The sequence below is a fragment of the Girardinichthys multiradiatus genome, chromosome 20 (genome assembly GCF_021462225.1).
Source record: "Girardinichthys multiradiatus isolate DD_20200921_A chromosome 20, DD_fGirMul_XY1, whole genome shotgun sequence".
In the NCBI taxonomy this organism is placed as follows: Eukaryota; Metazoa; Chordata; class Actinopteri; order Cyprinodontiformes; family Goodeidae; genus Girardinichthys; species Girardinichthys multiradiatus.
The window spans coordinates 33,378,161-33,390,915 of record NC_061812.1 but is presented as its reverse complement, the minus strand read 5'-3'; the positions used below and the strand labels follow the sequence as shown (position 1 = coordinate 33,390,915).

Here is a 12,755-nt window from a genome sequence, read left to right as displayed (position 1 = left end):
CTTGTATGTCCAAAAACGTACTTGGCAATAAAGCTTTTCTGATTCTGATTTTTCTCTATGAAAAAAATGCCCAAGCAGTCATATTGTCAAATCAGAACTTAAATACAGAATTTGGCTTTTTAATGTTTTCTATTATTGAATACCAAAAAAAAAAATTTCTTTTCTAAACAGCAAGTTGTATTCTAATTTCTCTCAGAGAGGTGAGGAGCTCAGTAATGTGAGTGGATTTCAGTATCTTGATGTTATTCAGTATCCCACCTTATTTTTTAAATACCACCATCTGGATTATTTTATTATTCATTCACATAAAAATCAGATCTTAGAAAAATAGAATAAACTTTCAAGGAAACTTTACAAATAAAATCTTTGTCATTTTATCATTGTAACATTTGGGGAAAAATGACTTAAGATTCTAGAAATGTATTAATTTTAAATATATTGGTTTTATTTAAGGTTGTGCATTGGCTTGCCTCACCTCTAATGTATCTTTTTAAACAAAGTCGTGTTGGCATAACATGATTATAAGCCTATAGATAAGCTGTGTTGTCAGTGAAAGTGTTGGACCAGTTTACCATCAGTACATAACCATTAAAAGAATCTTCTTCATGTTCATCTTTAGGGCTCACATTAAACAATATCTGAAGGAACATCAGATTTGCAAACACTTTATGGTCCATGTCATTGCAACACCCTTGTAGATATGAAAGGTGCACTTTAATAAAGGTCTCCCAGACAATCATGTAGAAAAGAAACACAGTGCTACATTTAATTGATGGATACATGTGGCTGTGTAATGGCATAGTGCTTTAGATTAGCGTAGAGATGAATCCCAATGACATATGCTTAAAGGGAAGACGAGAAACAATCTCATTAAACAACGGCAGTGTTTGTTAATGAGAAGGGCAACATAATATGAACATCCAAGCAAACACAATCTTGGATTCTTTTTTGTTTTCCAAACAAATATAAATGCTCCAAAACTTCCTTCTTTACATTAAAAATACATGACGTTTATCTATCTAGAAGGTCTATCAATATGAATATATCTAGAAGAAAGTCATCGTGCTGTACTGACCACCTCTGTTTTAGTTTTTCACTCACTGATTAAGCAGTGATGGGAGTTGATTTCTCTTTAAGAACCCTATTCTTACCGTAGGGCAGATGAGCCATGATATGTAAAAAGAATAAGTGAGCAACTGGGTCAGGTTTATATACAGAAGTCCAAACTGGTTAGCCATAGTTGGAAGGCAGTGACCTCTAGTGGCTGTAGCATGAAACTGTAACTTGTTATATCCACAGTGTGTTGAAATTCCAGCATTAGATTAAACTGCTGGATTAAACATAATTCCTTCCTACAGTAGGAAAAGGAGGTGGTGGCACCTAGATAAGAAGAGACATCATCCTTAAGAAAACAAATGAATTTCTAGCAATCACTCCAATGCATGGTCAGGTTGAGCAGCCAGCTCAGTGACTGAACTTCAAAGTCTCTGCGTGGTAGCTGTAGGAGCGTGCAGTCCATTCAGAAGTCACTGAGGATGCTGATGTCAGCAAATTCTTTGCGGTAATGTTTAGCAGCCAGGAGGAGCTGGATGGACCACTTCAGGCTCATAGCGCTCCACACAGCTGACAGGTAGAGACTCTCAGGATCAGTGAAAGCTAAAGGAGGGAGAAATATGTTACAAAAGGCGGTGCAAAGCAGACACATTTATGCACACTTATATATTGTGGAGTACATGAAAACTAAATCCTGAAAATAAGTAAAAAGTTGTTCAAACAACTTAGTCTAAAATAGGTAACAATATGGTGTTTCCAAAGGCTTTATTAGGGCTCTAAAAAGGGGTTTAGTTAGAAACACTATTATTATTTACACAGCTGGCTATCAGCCTACCCCTCCTTACTGCAAGGTAAGGGCCCCAAACTGGTGCTCTTAACAAAATAGATGGGGTCATATTGGAAATATTGAAGCAACATCTCAATACATCAGCCAGGAAGTTACAGCTTTGTTAGAAACGGGTCTTCTAAATTGACAACACCCTGAACAAACTGCGAAATTTGTTACAAAGTGGCTCAACAATAACAAAGTCAATAATTTGGACTCAACTCAAGTCCATATAAAAATTTTATATGGACTTGAGATGAGCCACCTCACAGACACCTCAGCCCACAAATTTAATTTGTGGGCTGAGGTGTGTGTGAGTTTTTTCCCACTCATTTTCCCTGCGAGTGCTGGTTTCCACAAAGTTATGAATGAACTTTTTTTTATGAATTGCTAAAAACTTATCTGCATGTCTTCTTTAATATAGGTTGACTATATTGCCATATGATTGATTCTTTCAAAGTGATGTTTTTGTAAGTGTGTCCTACAAACTTGACTCAGTTTCAGCAGTTCTGTCAAGAGGAATTGACCAAAAACCCATCAAACTATGATGAGAAGCTTGTGGAAGGATAACCAAAAGGGTTGACCCAAGTCATACAATTTAAATGCAAGGCTTATCTGATTTAATGAGTAATCAGTGTATGTAAATCTCTGGTTTCATCTGTATTTACCCTCCTGACATGCCTTTACCTACACCCAATGCCCAATTAGTTGTAACTTTTCTACTTATTTTAACTTTAATATGCTATCTGTTTTATATTTAATCTTGTGCTGCTGCTTTCCTCTTGAAATACCAAACTGAGTTTCACTGCACAGTTTGCGGTGACTTAATGAATCCCTGAGCGGTAAGTGATGTGGCACAGCTTACACTCCTTCCTGCTGATGGCAATGGACAGGAAAGAGATAAAGGCTACGACGGCCAGCAGTGAGAAGAAAACCGCAGCGTAAAGAAAGAACTTGAGACCCTTTAGCCACGTCCGCCAGTAATCTTGAAGGTACATGACATGGGTGATCAGGGTCCAGAGGGCCAACACACCTGAGGGGGGGAGGCAAAAGACACAGCAGATGAAAAAATCTATTTAGAAAGGGATGTTATTTGCAGTTTTACATATTCCATCACAGACTAACTTAAAAACCCCAATCCAGAAGTTGCATCGTGCAAAAGCTACAATGTACGACTTGCAGTGACTGCAATATAGGGGGCACATAAAAACAATGATGGCAAATGAGGGGACATTATGCATTAAATGGATTACATCCACTGCAAAAATGTGGATTTAAAATCTATTATTTACACACTGAATGGAAATAAGTGGGTTTTTAAGTAAAATAGAAAAGGTCATTGGGACTAAAGCAAATGCAGCTGAACACTGAATACTTTGTTTAAGCCTCCACTGGCAGATAATCTAATAACCTTGACACCAATCTAACACACAGACTCTCCAGCCTAAACATCAGTCTTTTATTCAACAGCAGCTGGATATAAAATGTCCAATGTCACTGATTTCTTCTGTGCTTTAAAGTCCTTTCAGCTCATCATAAATGAGACTCAAGTTTGTTTCTATTAAAATCAGTGGCATCCAAGAAATTGAGAAAACCTAATTAAAAACAAACATGCTCAGAAAATATTGACCTAATGGTCCATTTTCCAATATTATCAGTAATGTTGACATGAAAGGATTGTTGCATCTGATATTAGCAAATCATGACAAAGTTGTTCAGCTAAGAGTGGTTAGTCATTATCTTTTCAGTGGCTGACACAGCTGCTGAGTCAATAACTCTCACTTCATCTGACCTGTAGCTGCAAGAACTGATCTGACCTCCCTGTAAATATGGTCATAGTTAAATAAAAAAATATGAATCCTGAATTTTTCCTTTTATCTTTTGGAAAAGCATACAGTAGCTTTGAGAAGTCAGAGAGAATGCTGTATTATTCGGTTTATCACATCGGGTTAACTCACTGCTGCAATTAACAGTTTAATGTTTAGAAACAACCTTTAGAGATGCATCAATAAATCAGCCAGAGATAGGATTCCCACAGTGTTCTATTGATCAGCAGGTTGGACCTTTTTTCTTTTCAATAAATGCATTAAAACTAAAAACGTCCACCATTTATGATCCATAAACCCATCTACCAACAGTATGTACTTTGATTTGTTTAACTCAATAAAAGTGTGTCAGAAAAAGGTTAGGGACAAGTGCTTTCATGCCTAGATAAGGTTGATGTGGCTGATAATCTTGTAATTCCTTTATTTTCTCATGTTATAGGCTTTTTAGCACTTGCTACAGGAAATTACAGGGAAACATTGAGAACAAAGGTTGTAGATATGGACATAGCTCAAAGGTTAGATTCGTAAATGCACAGCAATGAAATACTGGCCTAATCTATTATTAAGCTCCTGAAGTCAAAGGCAGAACAAGTCTGGACTGCTCTCCCTGCGCTATTCATTAGTTTAACCTTTCATGTGCCTAAAATTACTGCAATTTTATGCTTGAATTCTGCATTTTATACATTTATGTGACCTTGTTGCACTCCAGGACTTAGAACATCCTACTTCTAATACTACGTACATATACTTGAGCTGACATTTAAATGAACTTTGACTGGACTCCTGATTAGAAGAGCGATACCACTGCAGCTCTTCATGAACACTTAAATCACCTTAAATCCTTACCTAAAGGGTCACTTTGTGACTTAGTGTAAAACCTTCTTGTGGATTTATGCGGTTTTACCTTCATGATATTTGAACTGTGACCTCTGTATACATGCAGGATCACTTAGCAAGAACACATATGCAGTACTAAAAAAATAAATGAAATTAAAAAAACACCTCTCCTGTTGTCAGAGTGCATGCTTGTACAGTATTACGTCACCTGACAGACCCCCCATGGCTCCGGTCCACGGCTGTTTGTACACGATGTTCCACACCAGGAAGGCAGAGACCCCCAGGATCACGCCGAGCGAAGAGTAAACGACCCTAACGTAGGTCTTATTGATCGCCATCATGAGACGAACCGAGGCAGAAGCTGCTCAGAACGGAGACAGAAGCAAAACCGAGCGTCCCTCAGAGGACAGAGCTAAATATTTCAAAACAACTGCATCCGGTCACCCCGCACACACTCCCTCAATCAGGTCACACGCAGAGCTGTCAGCATAAAATAACCGGCTGATCTGCTGACTAATTGTTATTCTCACACGGCGACGCCAACTCTGAAACATGACACATCATTTCTAATGAGAAGGGATTTTCTCCCCACTACACCCAGCCGCAAAACCAGCTGACGACATTATTTTTGGCAAAGACACCAACTCATGGCGCGTCAACACAGCGCCCTCTGCTGGACTAATAAAACCATATCTTACCGTCTTCCCTGTGGACCAGGTGCATCTGCAGAAGGCTGGGAAAAGGGGGTCGCCACATGGGGGCCAAAGACAACAGGGCAATACTGTTATTTCAGTTTTTAACTTTATGTTCTCTCTCTTTTCTCTTCCTAGAAGCTACACCTGGCCTGATTCTGTGTCTACCTGTGACACCTTTCTGGAGAGGGGCATCGTCCGAGCTTCTTCTGGCAACAACTTAATGCTCACCTTCTACCGATGATCCACATAGCCCTGTCTTTTAGTGTTTAACCCTTTCTCTCTCCTAGACATGGCAATTGACTGAGCTTAACTGTAACAAACTCTATGTGCTCTCTTTCAGACTCTAACCTTGAAAACTGGCTCAGAGTTTATCTGTTCTTTCTTTCTAGATGAAACGACTAAAGGAGCTACATCCACTAACATTTACTTTTCCTTCCCATAGAAAGTACTCCTGGATCAGTGCTTCTGTGTTCTTTTTGTGTCTCTGCTCTGTTCTCTCAAACCCCCCGTCGGTCGTGGCAGATGGCCGCTCACACTGAGCCTGGTTCTGCTGGAGGTTTCTTCCTGTTAAAAGGGAGTTTTTCCTCTCCACTGTCGCTACATGCATGCTCAGTATGAGAGATTGCTGCAAAGTCAACGCCAGTGACTGTCCACTGTCTCTACATGCTCATCCAGGAGGAGTGAATGCTGCAAGTCACTGACTGGATGCAATCTGCTGAGTTTCCTTAGACAGAAAAACTTTTTATCCAATTTGAATAAATAACTGAATCTGACTGCACTGTTCAATGGTTAGGATTAATTGGAATGTATGTACCTGACTTTTGTGAAGTGCCTTGAGACGACATGTGCTGTGAATTGGCGCTATATAAATAAAACTGAATTGAATTCAATATTTTATCGTTTAATATATTAAGTGAGCCACTTGTGGCTCTGGAGCTGCACGTTCCAGACCTCTGATCTATCAGATGAAAATTGTGAACCAATCTCAATACGGCTGAGGCTAAAAATACAATAACTAAATTTTTAATTCATTATTAAAGTAAAACTGTAAAGGTAAAAAATAAAATTGGTCCAAGCAACCAATTAGAAACAGTTTCTGTACCAGCGCATATCATAATAAAAAATTTATTTAGTATTATGTCTTCAGTACTGGGGCCAGGACCAGTTCTAAAGGGGCACTGGCCCCAGTTGGCCCGTCTAAACAGCCCATGAGCTGTGTGCAAAATTACAGCATTGTGGGAGTAAAACACTCCTAAAACGCCTTATACCTTTTATTTATCGTATAACAACGGTTTCTGAGAATCAACCAACTTTTGGCACCTATTAACAGGTACTCCAGCCCAGGGTGTTCAGACTACCAATTCCCCTGCAATTTTTTGGTCTTGCATCAGAAACAGCATGGCTGATATATCCCCACAGGTTTCCTACTGGATTAAGGTATTTGGACTGGGCTGGCCACCCTAAAACGTTTGTTGGTCTGCAAGCAGGATTCAGCTCAAACACCAATTTCAAAGGCATTTCCTCTTCAGTATAAGGCACCACAACATCTTAAAATTTTTGGATGTATTCAAACTGATCCATGAGTCCTGGTATCCGATAAATAGGCTTGACACCGTAGTACCATACCAAGCCTGAGCCACTTGGCTTTACAGGGTACCGTGGCTTGAATTCAGTATGATAAACTGTCTACACCAACAATGAACAATGTTGCTTCATCCAATACCATTTTTAAATGAAATTACCCTGTTCTTCTTAACAATGTCTGGAATAACCCATTTTACTCAAGCTTTTAGTAAAAAGATGCACTTTACTGAGCATGTGCAGCATCTAATGCATTTGTCTCTTTTAAAAAAAGGCTAAGTGTTTGACCAGCTGCCAGTGTTGTCTGGGCATGGGACAAGAAATGCAATACTCCATGCAATAAATAAATTGGGGATTTTAATCAAACTCTGAACATATGAATATATTCATAAGTGTGTTATTACTTTTGAAATATTTGCTAATTGCTGCAATGTCTCACAAAATAAACCCCAACCTCTGGTTAATCTGCACAGCAACGTCAGTGCACACCAGCTTGCAAATCAAAATTACTACAATTGACTTTCTTGTAGCAAGAATTATTTTGATGTGTAAGGCGGAGAGATAAAAAGATTTCATGTCTCCAACACAGAGCCATGATTTAAAAACATTTCTTAATTATGAGTTATCTAAAGCAAACAATAATTAAGAAAATATAGAATTAATTTAATAAATGCATCCCATGTTTTATTAAAATCTTCACATGTATAAATATAAATGTTGGGACCTTTTAATTTATTGAATTGTGGCCATTTTGGCTTCCCATACAGGCTTCGGTCCAAATCTATCCCATTTTAAGCTACTGCTTATGTGACAAGTTTAGCTTTGAGCTCCAGATGTTGTGGGCAGAATCTTAGCAGTTGAGGTTTTACAGCAGTATCTTCATTTCATTCATGACAACTCACCTCCAGCCCAACAGCCAAACACCTCTCAATAATTAATGGAAAAATCTTTCACATTACAGCAATCAGACCTTATAATTTCTGACCAGTTTTTCATGTGTTTCTACTACTATTTTAATGACTTATCTTTAGTAATGAACTCTTCAAAGTTGCATAACCTCTTTGCCATCACTATCAATTGGTTCATTCCTCCAACTGAAGTCAAGTCACTAGTTGGGCCACTCCATAATGTTAATATTAACTTTACTCAGAAGAAAAATGTTTATGCTGAAATAAAAAGATTGCTTTAAACCTGATTCTGCCTGCAGTCTTAATAATTTTGGCCTTAACAGTATGAACTCAAAAAGCCACAACAGGCAAACATTTATGCAAGAAAATGTGAACTTCCCAATGTCTTGGTCTGGAAACATATTACACATCTGAGGAACTGAAAATGTTTAATTTGCCAAGTGACATGAATAAAACAAATGGAAATGCTGGACACACCTTAAAAAGTAAGGTGTTCGTTACATCTGTGATCTAAAAGTTTTACCTAAACAGGTTTCTACTGTGATTTCATGACCATTCTTCAAACATTAACTAGCTTCTCAGTCCATTTGCCACTTTTTAACATAGAACTACAAAGGTTTACTATAAATCTGTTACAGTCAGGGTAAAAATATAAAACATGAAAAAATAACAACACTGTAAGGATGCATAGATCAGTGTGCAGACTAATGAATGGATCCCCATTTTCCATCGTGTTTCATATCCACTGATTCATACCAGGACAATATTTAATTCACTTTCACCAGCTGCAAAGGACATTTGATACAATCTGTCTTGTGCAATTTAACCAATGACGAATAGTTAAAAAATTTTATATACTTTAATTTTAAACAAGCTGAAAGCTTAAAAATGCTTGAGAGAATCAATGTAAAATTATTTTTAATCATTAAGGAAAATAAGTCTTTTTGCTGAATTTTAGCAAGAAAAAAAAAAGACAAATGCAAAAGAATGCATCAGAGATCTGAGAAGCCAACAGCTTTAACCTTATTCAGAAAAGACCAATACCTTAAACATCACAGGTTTTAACGTAGAACATAAAAGTAATCTGCCACATGGTAAAACATAATCAAAAACCTGCAGTGAACTATGTATTGTATTATTATTTTTCTCCACAGCTTCTACAAATATCCATGCAGAGCAGTGCTTCAGTGCCCCAATAAATCCAAGGAACCAATGCTGGTCTCATCTGCTGTCGTCAGAACCTGAACTGCTCTACAAACTACACAGAAATCTCTGCTTACAAAACTGGGCTCTTCCTCCTCCTCCATGTTTGTGCCTTGACCAAACTACAACTAATGTGTTACTGTGAATATTTGGTTTCAGATTGAATAACCACTAATATGATCTTGATTAATGGAATATTTTTAAGCTGTAGTGAAAAACCTCTATCACACAGAAGCCCTGATCATCAAACTGTGACCTCAGTTAAATCAGATTAGGCAGATAGTAATAGAAGAAGAATTCTTCCAGCTTCCTCTTCATGAATTTGATGATGTCCTCATCGCGGTAGATCCGCTGGACCAGTATGTCTTCATTGGAACACACCACTAGATCACACCACGACGTGCCCGTCACCATCATCTCTCCTTGCATGTGCCAGTAATGCCGGTGAGCCTTCTTTAGCTGCAAGACTCCGTTCCTAAAAGTCAGAAACTGACACTCTATGAAACTTTTAAACATGACAAATTTGGTGTGCACCAGCCCAAAGCTATTAATCTCTTTTGGGTCGTATACCAACCCGTCGGGAATTGCTCCTAGCCATGGAGCACTTGGGTGAACAACCAAACCACAAGGCGACCAGTTGATGCACAAATTCCGACAGTATTCCCGAAGAGCTTCTGGCTTCATTTCCTTATCAATCTGTGCCGTCTTGCACCTGGAGTCTCCATTCTGAATCTTGTACAGAAGATGATCTGCGTGGCTTCTTCCTGGCTTAAGGTTGCAGATGTCTCTAAATCGGCTGGTGAGGCGCATCTTTAGTAGCTTATCTGCAGCCTCCTTACTTCCTCGTGTGCTTTGCTCCAGGTCGTGTGCTTCTTTCCAGGTAACATTCATTGCGTTAACGAATGCCTGCTCATTGGCACTGAGTGTAGGAAAGACTGATACCGGTTCCAGTGCGTGACAGGTCAAGGGAAGCAACGGCTGAGAGGGGGCATCATCATTGGGCTTGAAATCCTGACTGGATGGCAGGGGGAATTGGTAGGAAAGCGGGGAACCTTTAGGGACTTGGCCAAGAGCACACTCCGTCCATTCCTCATCCAGCTTAAAGTTAATTTTGGTTATCAGCGGCTTCTGGTCCTCAGGAAAATCTCTAAACGCGTCAGAAAGCCTTTCTAAAAAGAACTGTTGGTCAACTCGGGAAACACTAAAAGACTTGTTGAGCATTATCCTGAAATAAAGGTAATAAAAATTTAAATATTGTATTGCAATTGTTTTTATATGAATAAAAAAATGTGGAAGCATAAAAAAAGGAAACATTCTTACCTTGGTATTTGTAGCATGGTTTTCTGTTGGGAGAACTTTGACTTCTTTCATGTTGTGGCAAGATTTCAATACGAAAAAAAAGAAAAGAAAAAACATTTTTTTAACCAAGAAAATAAGAGTTGCAATGTAAACAATTTGTTTTAACGAGACATTACATTGGAACTCAGTTGTTCTTTTAGCGAACATTGATTGAAGCATCTGGTCATTACAAATTAAAAATCTAACAACCATTTAACTTGATTTTCAGCCCCCTGGGGATGGCTGCGAGCTTTAGGCCACATGAGAGAAAGCAGACATGTTGAGGGCGTCTCAGGGTCTTATCGCTCTTTTGCATATTTGTACCTAAAACTGTCTGTTCCTACTTCCATTTTGTACCAGCAAACACTTTGTGTACCCATTGTACTTAAACCATGGTATATGAAGTTGATTTTAATTAGATAGAAGTGTTTTCATTAACTATAGAGAACAAAAATAGTCAGTATATATTCACAGATATCTAATACAACAATTTATTATCTGGAAAACATGGTTTTACATTTGATTTTTATTTGTTTTGGACCTGATCTGCCTTTAGGCCATTGTTATGACTGCAGATCAAATCTAAACAACTTCTGCTGGTATATATTGTTTCTTGGTCTCACACAGCCATGTGGTCTCACACAGCCATGTGAGTACAGACCCGCTCAATAAATTAGAATATTGTTGAAAAGTTCATTTATTTCAATAACTTAGCTCATTAAGTAAAACACATTACCGTACATAGATTACCTGCACACAAACTGACGTTTCCAAGCCTTTATTTCTGTTAACTATGAGGATTTTCTGCTTGTAGCCAATGAAAATACGACATTTAGGATTAAAACATTACATTGGAACAATAGATATGGGCTTTTGGAAAGGTATTTGTTATTTTTAAAAAATACTCTTAATCCGACAAGCCTCACTGGAACATATATTCTCATTTATTGAATATGGCTGTAGATTAGAGAAGATTACTTTGGTGGCCAAAGTATCTAGAAAATATACCCTTTGTGGTTATGAAACACCACGCAGCAGACACCATCATTTCCTACCCTAAAAGGTTGGGTCAAAACAAACAAAAGAGCAATGGTACGAATCCCCTTTCTCTGTAACAGTTCAACAAACCAGAAAAAATGTGTGTGCTAGGCAGTGGAAAATGACACAGAGACCTACTTTAGAACAAAAGTAATTTAGTCAGAATTTAAACACAAAATACGTGGTAAACTTGTCCACAAAAGCCTTAAATAAAGAAGTCTGGAAGACTTACATTTACATGTACATATAATACAACTTAAGTCCCCCTCTTTAAATGAAAGTACGGCAAAACAGTCATGTATACACTTTTAAGACCAGAAAAAAGACAACTACAGAACTACTATAGAGGTTGCTGTAGTCCAGTCTAGTGCTAATAAAAGCATGAATGGCAGTCCCAAGTTTACTGACCAACCAACCAAATGAGTCCAGGGGGCCCAATAGCACTCTTACATCCTGTCAGAAGGTCAGATTTGCCAAAGAGAATCACCTCAGCCTAGCTTTCATTCAGACAACAAAGTTCAGCTTCACCCAAATTTTGACACCCTTAAACAGTTTAGTAGATTCTAGCGGAAGAAAGATCTGGATGTCGTCTGCAAAACTGTGAGATGGTCCTAAAATGGAAGCTTGGGGCACCTCAAATTGCAGAGTTCAAGTCTTCACTTGGGAAAATCAAGAAACGGAAAGTTCTGCACAGTCAAAACTACATAGAATAAGAGCCGTGGCTTCAAAAAGCTTTGCAGAAACGATGTTCAGCCCCAGGTAAAAATGTTCCACTCAGTAATGTCCCACAAATGCCTTCATGCTTCCTTCGCCGACTGTTTCTTGTTGGATACCACAGCAGCAAACTTTGAGTTTTTGACCATTTCTGCAGGAGGCTCGTATTTGAAACAAGGCTCTATGTTGGACATTTTAATGCACATGGCAGCGGACAGCGTACCCTCAAGTGAAAGTCTGTTTCTTGTGTCAGTTCTGTTATGACCGATCAAAGAAAAGCTCCTCTCTGCATCTGAGTTTGAATGAGGTAGACAAAGCACAAGCTGAGCTACCTTCATCAGCCTTGGGAATCTGAGGGTGCCTGTAATACCACTCCTAACATCACTCAAAAATGCCCATATGATGTCCATACGGTGGTGCTCTTTACAGGGGACTCCATCATCACCCTGTCTGACCAATGCATCCTTCCATACCATAGGAGGAATTTCACATTCCTCCATCACTTGGTAGTCCAAGAACTCATCTCCTATGTTATCCTGTTCTTTCGTTTCGTTGTATGGAAGCAGATGATTGTACCTGTACAAACACATAAAAATTTATTTTTTCAAAGAAATAGATTTTCAAACCAAGCTAACTTCACGCACAGAAAGAAGGTGGGGAATGGTACGAACGTGAACGTCTGGTGCATGCAATTAGACAAAGAATGTCCGCAAAAAGGAATCGCCAGTTTCGTTTA

The 12,755-nt window shown here is 38.5% G+C and overlaps 2 protein-coding genes across 7 annotated transcripts in view; both read right to left on the bottom strand.

Moving 5' to 3' along the window:
• Nucleotides 1–695: 695 nt before the first annotated feature.
• LOC124857547 (heme transporter hrg1-A-like) lies at nt 696–5,206 on the bottom strand. Its single transcript, XM_047348850.1, has 3 exons — nt 4,751–5,206; nt 2,745–2,912; nt 696–1,656 (listed from the first exon to the last, which is right to left on the bottom strand). Exons 1-3 carry the CDS (start codon nt 4,881–4,883, stop codon nt 1,520–1,522), a joined length of 438 nt encoding a protein of 145 aa, XP_047204806.1. The 5' UTR covers nt 4,884–5,206; the 3' UTR covers nt 696–1,519.
• Nucleotides 5,207–8,137: 2,931 nt separating this feature from the next.
• LOC124856284 overlaps nt 8,138–12,755 on the bottom strand; it is a 20,413-nt gene continuing 15,795 nt past the window's right edge. For 4 of the 6 annotated variants that reach the window (XM_047346595.1, XM_047346590.1, XM_047346591.1 and 1 more), the window contains exons 12-13: nt 10,250–10,293; nt 8,138–10,154 (exon numbers count right to left, since the gene is read on the bottom strand). In XM_047346595.1, the coding sequence (XP_047202551.1) occupies nt 9,191–10,154; nt 10,250–10,293 (1,008 nt within the window). In that variant the 3' untranslated portion in view covers nt 8,138–9,190. Of the gene's footprint in view, nt 10,155–10,249; nt 10,294–10,744; nt 12,596–12,755 lie in introns of those variants that run through there. The other 2 variants (XM_047346594.1, XM_047346596.1) reach the window with 2 other exon arrangements.